Consider the following 19,233-nt stretch of genomic DNA (forward strand, 5'->3'; position numbering starts at 1 on the left):
AGGTATAAACCTCTCAGAATGTGTGCGCCTGTTCTACCACTGAACAACCTGGCCACTACACAGTGTATCTTTAACTGATACATACAAAGTTATTTGGTTAAAGGAGGAGTTTATTTATTCACCCATACTTCTGTGCAGCTTGATGCAACAACTTATTTTGGTCTCTGTACGAGCGTGATGGTTCCAAACCTGGCAACCTCGCTGTAATGACAAAACTCCGGGTTGTTCCATTAATGTATTGAGAGAGCTGGATATGGAGTTGCAAGTCAGCTTTGCTGTCAATTTACCACAGCAGGAAACCATGGTGTTGCAACAGATTAAAATCCCCCTGCTGCCTTAAAAAGGACTTACCCCACAGACTACCATTATCCAAGAGATGTCTGTAAAACAGAAAGGACGCCATTATGGTTTTGTATTCGCAAAACTTGTTAAAGCTTAGAAAATATACTTTTATGCGCATGACATCATCCCACGTCTGCGGACGGAGCAGCAGGTACCAGGAAGCGAAACGCTTATTCAGAAGCAAACCGGTGAGTCGGGCTGCAACAAACGGTTATTTTTGTCATCGTTTTCTCTGCTGTTCATTTTTGTGATTAATCGATGAAACTTTAGAAAACTGTGGCCCATCACAGTATCCTAGAGCCCACAGATATGTACATTATATGTGGGTGACCCGAACAGTTACAAATAGAGGGAGAACACCGTCACTGGCAGATGGGCCACCGTAGACAAGAGGTAGACTGGACCTGAAAGAATGAAGCAGAACCAGATTTAACTGGATATGATTTGAAGCCTCAGACATTTGATATCCGGTGAACCTCTAGTTTTGGCACGTACTGTATATTCCGCCTAAAGCTACAAATGGTTATGTTTACATGTCCGTTCAAGTACGTAATAAACAAAATACGCGTTGATTAGTTTGCTTCGTGATAGTTAATTGTTGCCAAAATGATGCTACGTTAAACATGCCCTGACTGCAGCTCTGCATTTAAAGCATAGACATGAGATAGATATTGATCGTCTCGTCTATCTCTCAGAGAAGAAGCAAATGAGCCTATAGTAAAAAAAAGAAAAAAAAAGAAGGGTATTTCAAAAGTTTTTCTCCCTCTTCTTTTTTCATCATTTGAGGGCCCTCGAGCTTCTCCATTGTTGTTTTCTCACTGGGCTCCTCTCTTCTCTCCCTCCCGTGTTTTTCTTTTTTTTTACACACACACACACACACACACACACACACACACACACACACACACACACACAGAAGACACTCATTTTAACACCCACCCTCATCTACATACCCTTATCCATCCATCTTTCTCTCTCTCCTCCTCTCCCCCTCCCTTGTTGTGATATCCCAGTCAGCCTTCTATCGCTGCGTTCTCTCACCTTGTTGCTGGCTAGGGAAAGTGTAAATTGTGTTGCTTTAAATACCCGTGTCTTCCTCGGGCTTACAGCTTGAAGGGGGGGGGGGAAGATGCGAGGCAAGAAGAAAGAAGCGCAAGCCACAGTGTTTAACTTAACGTCTGCTAAGGATAGATAGGTCTCCTCTTTTTTTCATTTTTGCAGCTCAGGTGTTTAGCCTGACTTAACTGTTTAAACTCTGGTTGAACTTCATTCCCCCCCTTTAACTTTGCTCTTAAGTAGCTTTAAAGGTAGGAAGAACAGCTGTATCTGTATCTAAGGCTTATAGGGGTCATATGCTGCTGGCGAGTGCCTCTGTAGTGTTTGTGTGAACCAGTTTGGACTGGTGAATGGGTCGGGTGTGCCATTAGGACAGTTCAGATGTGGCATTAAATTTGTTTGGCCTAATCTCTCTGGCTCCTACTGTGCCCACTGCTGCTAACCCCCCCCCCCACACACACACACACACACCTCTTAATGAATGCTTACAGCCATTTGACATAGTGCTTAAAGATTTATACATTACCCTGATGCAATCAAATTTCAACTGGACCCCGAGCTCCAATTAAATTAAACCGAATGTATCTGTGATTATGTTTAAACAATAGGCCTACTGTAACACGTTGGCTGCCATGCTCATATACTGTACATAATCAAGTGATTGGTATGCATTAATGGAGCTTTTAAATGCATTGTGCTTTTTGATCATTGTTAAAACATTTGACACAATAGTTGAAACAGGAAAAGTATGACGGGAAATTCCACAGTTCAAGGTAATTTCACTGTTCCAATTTGTTTAACTGTTTCACTGTTTTTTCACTTAAATAATTGCAACATCTCTCCAAAAGACAATGAGTAATAATAGTATTAAATAATCGTGATTTCAATATTGGCCAAAATATTTGGGATTATGATGTTTTTCCCATATTCGAGCAGCCCTATTATGTAGAGTTCTGTTAAAATGTCTGTTAAAAGTGGACATATATCTCCTCAAGAGCCACTAATTGACCACTGGAATTGTACCAGCACAAATGTCACTCTGAGCCTTAAACACAGGCTGTGCTTGGTCAGAAACGCCATCTTTCTGCAGCAGCCACGGATAAGACACAGGTTTGGCTAACTTGTTACAGCTCAGTTCGGTTGGCTTGATGAGTGATGCACTGGGACAGCCAATTTACCCAAAGCGTTCATGCCAAGGAGAGGAGCTCTTGCGATCAGCCGCAAGAATTAGCCCAAGACGCTATTAAAGGAGACACTAATCCGCGCTGCACTTGACCACACATTCAGCCCTCAGCCATCACGGTGCTTAGATAAACTGACCACAAGGTCAGCGCTGCAGTAAAACACCACAGAGAGCGGGGGAGCAACCTACTCTGACACGGAGCGCTCAGGAAGTCTCTGAGTGCCGTTTGAATCCTACAGGCGAACGGCAGCTGTACCTTAAAGACCTCTGAATCCTCTCAGCCCAGAGGCAAACCCAAGACTTTTTTTTTCTTTTCTTTTTCTATTCTAATAACTTGTGTTTTTCTGAGATGCTGAACTGGCCATCCAGCTTTTACATTTCAAAGAAAGATACCCAAAGTTGTAGTTCTCAGCTCATGTTCTGCAAATGTGTGTTTTTGATACGACATGCAGTTAGTTTGCTCGCCTCCTCTTCTGCATCCTCTCTTCATGTGTCCCCCACCTCTTTCATGTCTTGATGGGAGTTCCGCCGAAGCACACTTAAGCAGATGTTCTTCCTGCGGAAAAAAAAATAAAGAAATTCCACCGCCGGTGCAAGGATGTGATAACGCTTCACACCGAATATAAACCTGTCTCCCGCTTGACAAGTTGGTTCCAATTAAACTATTTATACACGCCATATTTTCAGGGGTGAGGAGACCGCTTTGGGGCATATCTTCTTAGGAGATGTTCCCTCCGTTGGCTTGGCCTTGTTGTCAATAATGCCATATTTTTGTTTTGCTTGGGATTAGGTTGAGCAAGCACTGGAACATTTTGAAGTCAGCAGGAAGGGAGGAGAGCGCAAAGCATGGCTGAGTGCACTCTAAGCGGCGGTAACTTAACACGGTAAAAAGAGCCACAGCGGCCAGGCTCGGCATTACTCACAATAACAAGCGGCTGCGTATTTTAATACCTCTTATTCTGATTCACGTAATCGTCTGCCACCATCACTGAATCCAAAGAGCAGCATTAGCCTGTACCATCAACCGTTATCAAGGGAGTGCTGTTAAATACCATAATTTGAGCCAATTTGAATACTGTTACACACCCAGTTCACTGTTCAGTGTTTTTGTGGCGTTTCACTTCCAGCTCTAGCCTTTAGAATCCCTTCATTATGCTAGGTCATTTGTATTCTATTTCTCTGTCCCTCTGACCTGCTCATTTCCATAATGCCTGTCCCGTTTGAGCTTGTTCCTGTTCCAGCCGATACATATGCACGCTGTTAAAAAGTGACACAGATATTGACAGAAGAGGGTCACAAAGCCATTCGAGGCATGAGCCAGAGCTCTTGTTGTTGCTTTGACCTGTCGAGAGCCACTGTCTGTCGTGGTCTCTTCATCTTTGCTGCTCCCTCAGGTCCTGCAGTCTCTCGGTGCCAGAGCTGCTACTGACTCATCGCTCTTACATTGGCCTCGCAGACATACAACCAGATAGTCATTTGTCTGCTTTTTCTGTCCCTCTGACAGCATATCTGTGTGTGTGTGTGTGTGTGTGTGTGTGCATTGACTCTTTGCTTCCAGAAAGACAGATAGAGATATATAGATAATCTGACAAGCGGAGAAAGAGATGGGCGGGGGGAGATAGAGAGAAAGAGAGAAAGCGAGGCAAATAATGCATTTTGTGGGTTTATCTGATTTGTGTGTTGGTGTGCGCTACTATTTTTGCTTGTATTTTCATATAGGTGCAGTGTCTCTCTGACTTGTCTCCGTTGACTCTCTATCACTCTGTTTTATGACATTTTTCCCCCCCCTCTCTCCTGTTACCTAGACGACGACCCCTTGCAGCCGGTGACCACAGACAAGACGGTGTCCGTAGGGGGGACAGTGACACTGACCTGCACGGTGCCCGAGAGTGATAACTCCTCACTGCAATGGTCCAACACTGCACAGCAGACCCTGTACTTTGGAGAAAAGAGAGGTGAGAGGGAGGGGACAAGAGTCACGATGACAGTGTCAATTAAACGACTCTGTCTCCTACAAAATGACATTCAAATAGGACAAAAACATATTTGCTAATGCACATCCGTTCCATGTGAGTGTAATTTTTAGGATACATGGTTGAAACAAAGATATTTGATACTTCATCTTTACTGAACAAGACACTAATAACTACATTGTACTAACTGGACTAAAAGCTTTGTTCCAGAGACAAAGTCCCAAACAAAGACATCAGGGAACTGAGAAAGCAAGCAACATGTTATATTGCATGGTGCCAAAAGTGCTTAATACGTGCAACAAATAAAAATGGATCAAGAAAACCAACCTCAGATTCTGCTGTTCACAAGCGCATCAACGTGTCCAATTCAAGCACCTACTTTTAAAGATAAACTTTCTCATTAATTCCATTTTGTGCGATTTGAGGGCCTAACTGGTGGGCAAGCCAGACCGGCGTTTAATGATATTTTGAAACAAGAGGCTTCCTACTCTTTGGTTCAATGTTCCAACGTCACATAACAGACCCTGTGTTTTAAAAAAAGTCCCAAAAAAATGTGAGAAGGACGGCTTGTGGTGGGAAAAAACTTACACTGTAAATAAGGACTGACGTTATAAACATGGTGCTTCCGTGCTAATGATTACTTTTGACTGTGTTGGCTGAAACCTATGGTTCAAAACATTGTCAGGAGTGAAAAAGGAGCATGCATAGCAGCCAGTTTGAGTACAAAGACATGGGCATTGCTAGGCTACGATAGCAATAAAACAATGTTCCCTTTTTTATGTGACATGATGGGGAAAATATATGTCCCAAAAGGATATTTAAAATCAAATCATTTTAAAGAAAACTTAAATCCTGACAAGCTCAAATCTTAACTCTAGCTTTTTTTCCAGTGTCTCTTTCCAGTGGTCCAACATCACACAACAGACTTGGTGCTCGGGAGTAAAAAGAGGAGAGAGTGGTACAGATGGAAGGAAGGGGGGGTGGGATGAGTTAGAGAACTAGAGACAAGGGCGTTGGGAGAGATAGAGAGACTTCGTCGTGCAACAGAAGCAGAAGTGAAGTGATAGAGGGATGGAGATAAGAATGGCGAGAGTGGAGATGGATACAAGCCGAGACGTTTTCATTGCAGAGGGCCAACATTTTCGCAACAGACAATTTGGAGAACAGAGAGGCGAGAGAGAACGAGAGAGGGAGGTGGGAAGGACAAATGGAGAGATCAGCAAGTCTCTACTCCAGATGGAGCTTTAGCCACCGTAGAGAGACAGAAAGTGAGGCTCTTCACTGCAATGATAGAACACTTACAGGCTGACCTCTCCATTGAAGGAAATTGAGAAGAGGAAGAGCAGGAAATAGAATGGGAGAAAAGAGGAGGATGAGAAGGAGGCAGAGTTGGAGGAGGGAGCAGAAACTCTCTGCTGCAGTGGACCAAGATGCACAGCAGAAGCTGTACTGTACTAAAGCAGAGAGTTGAGAGACAGAGGCGAGAGGAAGATGATGGGAGCTTAGAATTCAACCCTTGGCCCATGTTTTCTCTTCAAAGTGCAGTAGATGGAGAGCGAAAGAAGAGGGGGAGACATGAAGATCTTGTGGGAGGAGATAGAAAGGAGGTAGAGGGATGGATGGAGGTGTGTACAGTAGGAAAGATGATGAGGGAGGAGAAGAAGAAGATTCAGAAGGCAAACATTGTTAGGGGAAGAGTAGCAGATGGAGAGAATGAAAGAAGAGTCCTTCGGCAGGACAACACTATTTTCTGATCTACCACTTAACAATAGTTAACTTTTGGTTAGTCTTGCATTGCCAGACCTTTCTGCAGAGGAGGGTCCGGTTAGTCCACACAGCATTACAGGATGGGAGAATAACGTGCTCTGGTTTATTGGCATTTCTTTAAACCAATCACCATCGTCTTGGGCGGCGCTAAGCGCCATATGGAGCAACAGTGGCTCTGCAAAATAGCCTCAGGAAGGAACTTGTTTTGGTGGAACGTTCAAAGGTTGTTTTAGTCGTGCAACAGAAAACTCAGATTGCACAGATAGTCTAGCTAGCTGTCTGGATTTACCCTGCAGAGATCTGAGGAGCAGTTAACCATAGTCCTCAGAAATCCACCGAAGAATGTGACATCCAGCCCAAATAAGGGACATCCGGCAGATCTTCCGGTGGCACCGGAGCAATCCCGATAATGAATCGTCGTTGATATGGACTAACCTTTGGTTGACAGGCACAACAAATACTTAAAGTTAAGATTGGGGAATGTGCACGGTCAAGCTTGAAAGAAAATGTACTTGAATCTGCATTCACTGTTTCTTTTTCTGGCCACCTGGGAGCAGTGCAACAAGCTGTGAACACAAAACTGACAATTTAACACCTTAGACAATTTCGGCAAACATGTTGGCAAACGTTTCCAATATGCACACCCAGGAACACCATTAGCCATTCCAATTGACAAATGTAAGTCCAATATTCACTCTCCTTTCAGCTCCATTTTGGTCTCCAACAACTCCTTAGGGGAACAATCTGAATCTTCAGCTGCTAATTGCTTCACTATATGTCGCTAACTGTCTGTGTGCCATTTGGTGCTGAGCAGGTACTGTAGTGTACAGTGGGTTTATCACTGTTTGGCTGAAAACAGCTGCCTGTTGAAACGGTTCACTCTAGCTGAGGGGAACTGCAGAGTTTGGAAATAATTCTCTTTGGATTTGACTCTTTTCACATTACTCATTTAATCTATTCTTAAAATGAAAAGATTGATTAGTCCCGGTTTAAGCTATGGGAAAGACCATGGTCATGGTTAAAAAAAAAAAGAAAAGTTGGCTGTTGGTAGGACACACGATATGTCAAAGTCACAGAAATATCATTGTGATTATAATAGAACAGTTCCCAAATATGTTTTAATAGGATTTGTTGACCTGCATTTAACAGTAATTTAAAAAATGAAAAAAAAACTTTTTGCTCCTTTAGGTTGACATGGAAGTTTACCATCTCCTGCACATGATCGTGCACAAAATGTGCAGTTTACTGTAATGTTCCAGCTAAGAAGGGAAACTCAAAGGAAGGACAGGCAGATTAAGTATGATACAATGATGGTGGGATGTAAGAAGTGAGGCAGGATGCAGAGAAAAGAGTGACTGACCATTCCTCAATGCTTCACTTTGAAAATGATAGATGGAGATGGAGCAGCAGATCTATGCATTGGCCCGAACAGCAGAGCGCTTCAGAGCTGCGACAGCAAGAGATGGAGGGTTGAGAGTAAGAGAATATAACTAGAAAAGAATGAAAAGGGAAAGAAATAAGAGAGTTGATTGAAGAGCAGAGAAGAAGAAAAGGAGATAAATTAGGCCTACTCACTCCCATGATCCAACACTGCACAGCATGCACTGGGCTTTGGAGAGTTTTTCATGAGAAAAATGGATGGGCAGAGGGAGCGGCGGAGAGAAGGATGGAAGAACAGCTTGATGCCGTCCACACTGCCATGCAGAGACTGTACTACTGAAAGATCAGAGATGGCAAATTCAGAGGCCAGAGAGACAGGAGGGATAGACCGAAGCAGGGATGCTTTTCCTTACTCAATTACCTTACTATTTACTGCATTGCCAGACCTATTTCCACAGAGCTGTGCAGTAAGGTCTGGCTACAACACAGATGCATTCTGGGGTAGAAGAAAAAAACGTTCTGGGTTGTTTGCATTTCTTTAAATCGATCACAATTGTCTTGTGACGCTAAGCTCCGGACATAGAAACGGTGGCTCTAAATAGTCTTGGGAAGGAACTTGTTTTGGTGGGACATTCACACTCCGCTAAAGAAAACGTCATATACAATATTAAATGAAGTTAAATGTTCACACAATACTGTAACGTGAGCTATTTAAATTCGCTGGATACATGGTTAAACCTAATTTGCTCTTACCAGTGCATTGCTATGTGTACTTCTTCCACAGCAATCCCACCAATCGGTCCCAAAACTACCCAGTTAGAGAGGAAATGCCGTAAACATATTCTTTGTAAATCTTTACAATCATTCACCGAAAAAAAACAAGCAGGCCTGCCTTGTTGCACGATCCAAATTTTCTTCAAAACTTTACATTTTCAGCGTGTACCTTGCCAGCTCGAAGTTTGTTGTTGTCTCCTAAAAAGAACGGAGTTAGACAACAGAGAGCGGAAGGTGTGGGACAATTATCCTGGAAATGTAGTTCCGGTGACCCTGACTACTTTAAACTAAACAAGTAGCTCTATAAACATCATCAAATTGAACTAACATAGAGAGGAGGAGAAAAGGATGAATATGGTGAAGAGAATGAAGACAGAGTGATATATATTACATTACAGAGAGAAGTTAGAATGTAAAATTATGCAGTGGGGATACAGGGAAAGAGACAGGGGAAATAGACCTTGAATTTAATTCATAAACAAGTTCTTATTCACAAATAATGTGAGAAACGATGAAAAATCAAAGCCAAAAGGTGTGATGTATGAAATGTTGATGTTGCTGGCATAATCACAGGGTGACATTGATTTGATCCAATTCTCCGTGGTGGATCTAAAGCTCAACCTGACTTTCATTATTCAGCCAAGGAAAGCCATTCATATCAGTTTAATTTGACCCTGCTTTGCACAGATGAGATGTGATACAGAGAGCCAGACATAGAGGAGGAGAGAACACAGTGTGGGCACATTTTTAGAAAGTCTTGAATAGAAAGAAAGACTCAGATAAAAAAAAAACTACAGTAAAGGGACAACACTAAGAAAACCAGCCTGCTTCCAGTGGAGCACAGCTAATGAGAGTTCTGCATCTATAACTGTCTGGATGAAGATAAAGCAACACAGGAAATTAATTGTTAAGGGACACAAAGCCCAGTTGTGTTTATTAAAGGAGATACAATGATAAAAAAAAACACATTTTACAGCTAATGCTGTCCGGTATTAATCTGAGCGGGAACATTTTAGAGCAAAGGAACCTGTCATTCCATCGCAAAAACAAATGATCTGATAACTGTAGCCAATATGGGATATTTTAATACGCTTTAAGGCCTTAATCCTGGATAATTTATTTTTAAGACCCTTTAAAGGACCCACAGATACCCTGGAGGGAGTGTGGGGGAGTGGATGGGTGGATGGATGAGGGGAGAAATAAAGATCCAGTGCTCCTAATGGAAGAGATTAGACAGCTAGGAAAGCATGAAAAAAGATGGGTTCCTACAGTGTTTCCTCTAGAATTTTTTTTGCTGGTGGGCGATGGGGTATCTGCTAATGTTAGCTGCCGACCGTTACCTTGAAACCATCCAGCAAATAGACTGTACCGTAGGGTGATTTAACATCAACGGTCATTTTACACATAGTTTAACAACAACACTAAACGCTGAGTGAACATTACTAGCTACGTTTTTCATGTTGTTGGGGTATGCACCCCCACTAACCTGGAAAACGGTTTTAAAACGGTAGTTGTTAATACAGCGTGTCGGAGGAACACAGCGTTCTCCTGCAACGGGAGTCAGAGGCAGAGGGACCGTCACAGCAGCGTTAGCTAACGTTAGCTTCTTGTCTCATCTGGGGTCTGATAAACAGTAAATTCATCAAAGTCAGCATGCCCAACACTATTTTCCAATAAACTATAGCTGTCAAATTTCACGGGACCCGCCTGAGTGCGGATTTCATGTCGCTGCTTTCGTCACTGTTTATCATTTATTGATTGAAGTAGTACTCGCACTGTTGTTTATTTGGTTGCCTGCTCACCCTAGGGGGAGAGAGAGAGAGAGAGAGAGAGAGAGAGAGAGAGGATGACAGTTCGCTTGAGTTCAGTAGAGCACACGGCTCTACGACTTTATTACTTTTCATAAACAGCCAAAGGAACGGTGGTGCGTGGTGTACATAGCGGAAATCCTGTTGTGCGTCTGCCCTATTTCTGAAACCGTGGCGCTGGAAATTATACCGTGGCAAACCGCCACTATGCTATCAACATAGAGGAAACACTGTCCTACATTAATGCTTGACTACTGAGAGAGAGAGAGACAGAGAGATAAAGAGATGGACATGGGGGTGATAAAGACAGGCAGAGAAAGCCAAAGTTTGAAATCAAGACAAGGAAAGGGAAACAAACAAAAGCATTGCATTAACATATTTGGCTTTTAGCTGGTGCTCTCATCCAAAACTAGTTTCTTCTTAGGAGTCTCAACAGCTTCAGAGTGAGTCAGCTAGTTTCAAGAATTCGTTTGAGTGTGCTAACGTTCCACTTAACATCATGGTTGAACTGCAGGCTCTAAGTTAGCTTGCCAGAATAGTTGGCACAACCAGGAAAATAGTTTGGGTACGAATACAAGAAGCTGAGTGAATACTGTCAGGAAAGGAGATAAAGCCATGAGCATACTGAAGGTTGTCATTTTTTATTCGGAACGCTCTAAGGTGCCTTTGGCAACCCTGATTATTTTCTTGACTAGTCGTTTTGTCAATAACATGTCAGAAAAAAGTGAAAAATATCCAACACAATTGTCCAGAGCACAACACGATGTCTTGTTATTCCTTAATTTAATCGACCAAAAGGCCAAAACACAAATATATTCAGTTTACTCTGCATTAGAAAGAGAAAAGCTTGAAATTTGTTTCAGGAGAATTTTTGCTTCAAAAATGTTTAATGCTTAAATATTGTATTCCTAATCCTGTTGCACTTCTTACCCCATTTGTTTCACATCGTACATGCTCTTGTGCTGCGTTTATGTTTTGGTGAGTTAAAGAACCTTTTCCAAATATGAGGTTGTATTTTATTATTTTCTATTTAATAGAGACATTTAGGTAATTAATTAATGAGCCAATCAGCTATTAACTAATGGGCTGCAGTTATATCAAACCCAAACTTAAAATGTGACACTACATCCCTCTGGATGGTTAAGATCAATTTGTCGCTAATGTGTTTTTGAGTTGGTATTCTGTGTGATGAAAATTGTTTGTCCTGTAGTTACATAATTGAAATATATCTTGGCAAAGCACACAATAGTAGGACAGAGGTGGGCTGTACAAGTGAGGTCAAACGCTCACACCAACGTCCAACATCTCAGAACAATTTCAGAAAAGGAGCACAGACTCTGAAATGCATATAACATGATGTAGGTGCAAATACATATAAAATGACTCCATTGTGAAAGGACGGATGCTGTATTTTCACTTGCTAGCTAACGATTAACTTTCAGCCGGACAAATAAGGATGAATGAAGATATTTGTTTTGCTTCGTTGCTCATGATTAAAAAGTAAAATCTTTTGGGAAAACACACTCAGAAACTTTTTTTTTATGATTCAGGAACTAAAACAAGGTTATCACACGTGGAAAGAAGATGGATCTGCCCACCTTAACGCCTTTAAAACTACATCACGTTTCCAGCTGTATCCCCACCAACACTTTCCTTATTTCTCCTAATCTCCTTTTTGTACAGGGACCATGGTGGTATATACATTCATAACTGTGTTCATTCCATAAATTGAACGTAACCAGGCCAGGCACACATGGCTTACACAGTGTGCTTATTTTACATAATGTGCATACAATAAAAGTAGACATCCATTGCTTATACACTATACAAGACTTTGACGTTTTTCACAGACACATTTCCTCACCAGAAAATTATTCTGTACGTTAGCTTTCAGTCCGGCTATAATTTAAAATTATTTGTCATGTGCGGTTTGCTTCCTTTCCATAAAAGCATATAAGCAGACATCAGACAGGCTATCTGCCTCAGTACGATTTAACAAGGTAATGGCTCTCTGATGATTTATAAACCATGGTAGCTCTCGCCTAGTGGGAGGATATTGAGTAGGCAGACTTTAAGTGCAAGTTGTAAATCATTTCATTATAAAACACACTAAGCACTTCTAAAGTTTACAGTGTTAGGGAGCCTTAAGTGACCAAGCACAAAAAAAATATTGAAATGGATGGTCGGATCCCCACTTTTCACTCAGAGAACGAGAAAAACTGACAATGACTGCTCACAATACAGTGCGAAACAGTACTCCGCATGCGGGGCGTGAGATGTTTTTCTGACATTTTCTGTAAAACTATTGATCCAAATCGCATCAGTCAATGTTTTCTTGGTGTCTGGTAAGGCTCTCTGTAGAATGCATTGACGACAAACATCACAGGATTAAAAGACTGCAGGAACGACTTTTGAAATCTATCACTTTAAAGAAGGTCCTTTTTCTACATTTTCTCTTTGTATCATCTGAACTCTATATTTTTCAAGGTGTCCTTAAAATAATTAAGCGTAATAGAACACAAGTGCAAGGAGAAGAAAGAGACAGGAGTACAAAGAATTCAAAGTTAAAAATCTAATTTACTTTTGAGGTTAATGAAGTAAATCTGTGAAGAACATCCCATGTGATACAAGAATTGGCCTTTTGCACCTCACCCATAGAAATAAAAATGAGAATCAATAAACCAGACATGAAACAGTAAAGACATGCATATATTTGTACTGTATCAGTCTTATTGTTGGGGCTCTACAATATGATTTCTTCCTTTGAGGAAGGAGAAGACTGTCTCCAATTAAATCTTTACATTTTCAATTCAGTGAATCAACATTTCGGCAAATATTTCCTTCTTTGGATTGTGCTGAAACACAGATTTATAGAATTTTCAATAAAAAGACCGCTGCAACGGAGTTGTGATTGTGTAGGTCTCTACTCTTACATCTGATGTTTACCTGCGGGCCAGCACACCATTAGAACATGTGTGTATTTTTTCATTAGGTCCTCTACAACTAATCCAGTGGCTGATATGACGGGGGATGCCACACCCCTTGTTGGCAAAATGACGTTAGGAGTAGTTTGACACTTGGAGACTTATTTGCTTTAGATGAGATGAGTTAGATGAGATGATCTATACCACTTTCATGTCTGTACGCCAAAAGTGCAGCTACAGCCAACAGCTGGTTAACTTAGCTTAGTATAAAGACTGGAGAGGGCTAGCCTTATTAATCCTACCTGCCTACAGTACTAGCGAACACACATTAAATCTTGTTTGTGTTGTCCATATGGAAACTGGAGTGTAAGTGACTTCCTGGAGTTTTAAAGTCACTGCCTGTTTTCACATATGGACAGATCCATGGTAGCTGTTTCCTCCTGTTTCCAGTCTTTATTCTTAGCTAAGCTAGCAAACGCTCAATGGTGTTTTAAGCCTCAAACGTCTCCTTCCAGGCAGCGCTGTGACCATTGACTTCAAGGCACCTGACCTTAACCCTAACCCTAACCCTAACCATTGCCTAATCCTAGTGCAATGAGACTTGGGTGCCTAAAACGAGGGCCGATAAACCTAGCAAACCGTCCCATGGCTCTAGCTTCAAATCTAATAGACAGATGTGAGAGTGGTATCGATCTTCTCATTTAACACTCGGCAACAAAGCAAATAAGTGCATTTCCCAAAAAGTCTTAACTTTTCCTTCAAACTAACTTCTTGTACAAGCAAGGATGAACCACATGAGGATAGTCACTCTATACAGATGAAAGAATGAACAGAGCCACACACACCACACAAACGAAGACAATCAATTCAAAGTTCTGCAGGACATCAAGAGAAATCAGGACGAGTTGAAAACATTTCCCACTGAGTTAGTGTGATTGCATGCAGACAACCCATAGCAGCTGAAAGAAGCAGCAGGCTGATAGTGACAGCCATTATGATAATTGCTTCCTTGACTTCTTTGTACTATAAAGGTGAGGGGAGATGAGAAAATAAGCTATGCTGCATTATGCATTTTTACTCCGTCGTGCTATCTTTCTAATCCTTTTGCCCAGCACAAGTAGTGTCTTCTCCAGGTAATCTAGCTCTTAGGATGTGTCATCGGTCAGTGTTACTAGCCAGAAATCCCCAACGGACATATTTCTCTGCTGTAAATACTACATGGCAGGATTTCATTGTCTTGTTGCTCGAAGCTGATACGCCGTTGGGAAAATTTCTCTCTCAAGTTTCATTTGGAACTAATGCCTTCTTGCTTCAATTTGCACCACCTTGGGCAAAGTTTGGTTCACCTCGCTCCTGCCATTGATTTTGCATACATTTGCGCTGCCGCCTCTGAATGATGATCTTTAATTCTGTCTGAAGGTAGGGCAAGAGAGACAAGTGGGTTGATAGGGACAAAGAGGTGGAGGCAAGGAGGGGCAGGTGGATAAAACAGAGAGGTGTGTGTTTATCAAGTGTTTCATAGTTGGCGCGCTGATCCAGGATCAATTGACGCTCTCAGATCAGTGGGGAACAGTATGATCAAGGGAAGCCCGCGGCCACTGAACCCAGATCAGCTGTCGGAAAGGATGGATAATTAGGGAGCTGGAGAGAATATTCAGAAACAGATGGGAGGATGGAGGCGACATGTGTGGGAGGGAGAGAGAGAGAGAGAGGCAGTCTCTTTGGATCCGAGTGTATGCTAAATGCCTAAAATGTAAAACAAAATGAGAGAGAGAGAGTTGAGTGACGAGAGAAGGAGGGAGGGAAAGACGGAAGAAGAAAGAGAGAAGAACAAAGCAGTAGAAAAAGACAGTTGGATGGGGAGAAAAATTGACGGAGAGGGAAGCAAGAGGGAGAGGTGCAAATGCAGTTTCAGGTTGAGCCAAAGGGAGATGGGGAGATGAAGGGATGCAGAAGCTGGGAGGGAGATGGAAACAGAAATCAAAAAAATATTGGTCTGTAACTGATGTACTTTGCATCGGCAACACAAGGTTCTCCCCTGTAGTGCCAATAAAGCAAATTTCAAATTGAGAGAGTTCTCGGCAGAGAAGAAATTTAGTTGGAAAGGCGAAAGGAGGTGGGAGGCAGATGGAAAAAGGAATATATGTATGTGCACTCAGTATGTGTTGTGAGAAATGTTTCCCTCTTCCGGAATGTTTGAAGTTGAAAGAGCATGAGAAAGATTGAGGGAGTAGGAAGAGGGGGAGGTGGAGCAAAAATAGCTGCTGTGACCAGATCAACAGCTGGAACTTTGGGGAGTATCGAGTCTCAAGTTTGAGCTGCAGATAAAAACCAATGTCTGGCCACACACACACACACACACACACACACACACACACACACAACACACACACACACACACACACACACACACACACACACACACACACACACAGACACACAGGAATAGAGACAAGCAAAAACACTTTCTTACATGGATGTACGAAAAGGTTTGCACGCTGGTAAGCAGATTCTCGTTCACATGTACACACAAGTGGATGGAGACGCTGTTTGCAGACGTTTCTTCTGTCACGTTATATTCCTATTTTTATCCTCAGCATTACTCAACGTAGGAACACAGGGTTCTCCTTGATAACTTAAAGCAGCACCGTGCAACTTTTGGCAGTATAGCGATTCACCGCCCTTACAGTTTCAGAGTGTAATTCTGGCGTAATTATGGACAGCTGTACATGTGCATTTGTTATGATTACATTAACATTATCAAAAAACTAGCGAGTCAACAACTTTGCTAACACAGCCAAACATCAAGCAAGTGCAGCACAAGACTGACTTTTATTTTGTGAGGCTCTGGCCAGCAAATTAACCCCTTAACGCCAACTGTCGCTAATTTGCATCAAACCCCTTCCATTCCGACTGCAGGCGAGATAGCGTGTGTATTCCCCCAATGCCGGTTTGTTTACATTCGATACATACCTAGGAACCTTTTGCACGCGCTGGTTTTTCGTAAAACTGGTCGGAGTGGGAACTACATCCGGTTCACGGAAGCAAAATTAACCCTAACCCTGACCCCTAACCCCTAACCCCTAACCCTAACCCTAAAAAGACTACCGTCAATGGTAGGGAGTAGGAGAGTGTTTTCTTTCTTGCTGTTTGCAAGATTAATTTATTTGTCAATTACTTTGTGACATGAATAAAATCTACATATCTGAGATGGGAAAATGTGTTTTATTAAGTTTACCATTTTACAAATTAACAATCTCAACTTAATTTGGCATCAGCTTGGAGCCAGAAACACACATAATACATTTTTTTATATGATTGTGAATAAATTCAGGCATCACGGGGTTAAAGCCAGTCCGAGTTAGCTTTCTCCGTGTCCTCTTCAGGCTTCTAGCCTCTGCCGTGATGTTCGGAGTGGTCCTACTTTTACCGGAGCAGCATGCATCTCTGAGGCATGAAAGTTACTTGGGAATGTATATAATTGCCTTTACTTATGATTGCCATAACATGTATAGAATGATGCATTCCATTTGTTATTGACTTTGTTTTTTATGTACAAAGACTAGTTTTATTCTGTCTGTTTATCGTTCCATGTTTAGCCCAAAGTTCAATCATAAATGAGTTGCACCTGTGTTTTCAATATGCTTTTAAAAGACAACATGTTCTGCTTAATATCTATAAACAGTATTGGAAATGTGGCTTTCACAGTAAGATGCTCTGTTTCTAAAAATCTTAAATTATTTGTATTTTTTTTCTGTCTGGTTAGCAGATGGCTCCAAACACTGTGATACCCATGACCTTCAGCTGACGTTGCTATGGAGAACACACACAGTCAGATGTACAAAACAGGGCTGTAGCAAATTCAAAATGAGCTGTTGTTACAAGTAGGAACAAAACACCATGCTATAGTTGCCGAATCCATCCAAAATTTAACCCAGAATTCGAAAGTTGACGGATTTAAACTGCTGTATGTTTTAAATGTTTCTAGAAAGGCATACTCTTTAACTTTAAATCTTACAGCTGATGGCGCACGCAACAGAACTATTTGCTTGGTGACTTCTTACCAAAATGATCAGAGATAACTTCCCTCTTTAAGTTTTTATGTGCACAGGCTTGTACTTTTGACTTTAGAAGAACCAGATATTTCCTTTATTATTATTATTATTATTATTGGGACATTGGGACACACAAGGGAGCGAGAGATTCAACAAGGGTCCCCAGACTCGAACTGGGGATTTTGTGGCTGATGGTTGACATCATAATCCCTTATCCCCATATTTTCTTTTCGCAGTTTTGGAGGAGGAGAGTTTAATTTGTTTTGCCTATTGAAAAAAGCTAACTGGATTTATATTTTCTGCTTTTTAAACATTAAGAATAAGATGAAGAAACTAGAACACAAACTTCCACTGGTTTCGTAAGTCAGAAGTTGTAAAGTCTTAGCTTAGATGTCTAGAGTTTCATGTCCATCCCAAATGTCTGTCAACTAACAAGTTCTATGAGAAAATGTACAGCACTTCTACGTTGCAACTCTACTTGCGTTACCACACACATACACATCTTTATTAATCCAGTTTATCTCAAAACTCTGAAATTCATTACATCCCTTCAGCGAAGAAACAAAAGCCAAACCGCAGAGTGTGACCTATTGGCAGACTATTTATGTTGCCCACATCGCAGGCTAAACAGCGCGAGGCACATGTACAATTTTCAGGGGCATACCAATCGATTCACCCCCGTAACTAGATATTATATCGTTTTTGAAAATCCATCACACCTGTACTCGCAAGCAATATACGTCGTTTATAATGAAAAAAGAAAGAACAAAAAAAAGAAGAGAAAAGCCTGGAGTCATAAAAGATTAGAAATGGGTGAGATGTAAGAGAGAGAGACGGAGAAGAACAACACAGAGGGGAAGAGGGGAGATGGAGGAGAGATGAGGGGAAGAGAATTAAGGAGACTGATGGTTGAGCGCAGGGTCCAGGGGGCATGGATAAGTGTGTGTGTGTGTGTGTGTGTGTGTGTGTGTGTGTGTGTGTGTGTGTGTGTGTGCATGAGTGAGTGAGTGAGTGACCGACCAGATGCCTTACACACACCTACAGACCCACACCCACACACAGAAAGGGTAGCTCATGAAGACATATGTAGTGACCTTGCTTAGTGATAAGGCATGATGATAAAGTAGTGTTGGATAGAATAACTGAAAAACACTAAGAGAAACAGAGGTGTGCGTGTGAGTGAGTGTGTGCGTGGGAGTGCAATAGAGACAGACAGATGGGAAGATGGAGAGACAGGGAGATAATATTGAGACAAAAAAGAGATGAGGAGGCAAACAGACTTAGATACTGAGAAAGGGAAATAAACAATAAGATAAGAAAACAGACAGTGGCCATATCACACTATTAAATTACACGCACGCACGCACACACACACACACACACACACACACACACACACACACACACACACACACACACACACACACACACATTCTGTACATACATATTTGGAGTCGCCCACACAAAACACAAAGATTTTCAGAATAAAATGACATAATGAGTTACTTAACACAAGTGGAAACTCTTGTTTTTTGCTGACCCTCAGTGGTTGAAGTTCTCATCTTGTTGCAGTGATGTGGCAGTGTACTTGGGTGTGGTCAGTTCACTGTGACGATGTTGGTGATTTTTAGCTTTGGTACCAGGCCCCCAGGAAGTGGGGCCAAACATTGGAATTACAACTTTCGTGTCTGTCTACATACTATGAGGCCCAAAAACACATGGTGAAAGAATCTTCTGTAAATACGTGGATATATTTTTTGAGTGTCACAACACCCGGCAAAATGACTCGTTTCACCATCAGAACTTGATCCACTGGGTCAGTAACATTTGGAAAGTCCAGAAGAGTGGCACAATTAAATAATTTAATCCCCAGTAGCCAGAGCACTAAAATGGAAGTAGCTAGCCGGCAGAGGTGTCTAGCACCGATCATCTGGGTAATTTTATATGCAGAATAACAACTTTTTGGCTTCA

At 41.7% G+C, this 19,233-nt stretch overlaps 1 protein-coding gene across 4 annotated transcripts in view; it reads left to right on the forward strand.

The window, feature by feature from the left end:
* cadm3 (cell adhesion molecule 3) overlaps positions 1 to 19,233 on the forward strand; it is a 92,379-nt gene that overhangs the window by 33,978 nt on the left and 39,168 nt on the right. For all 4 annotated transcript variants that reach the window (XM_028593266.1, XM_028593269.1, XM_028593270.1 and 1 more), the window contains exon 3: positions 4,387 to 4,536. In XM_028593266.1, the coding sequence (XP_028449067.1) occupies positions 4,387 to 4,536 (150 nt within the window). The remainder of the gene's footprint in view (positions 1 to 4,386; positions 4,537 to 19,233) is intronic.

This window comes from Perca flavescens, chromosome 12 (assembly GCF_004354835.1).
Source record: "Perca flavescens isolate YP-PL-M2 chromosome 12, PFLA_1.0, whole genome shotgun sequence".
NCBI lineage: Eukaryota > Metazoa > Chordata > Actinopteri > Perciformes > Percidae > Perca > Perca flavescens.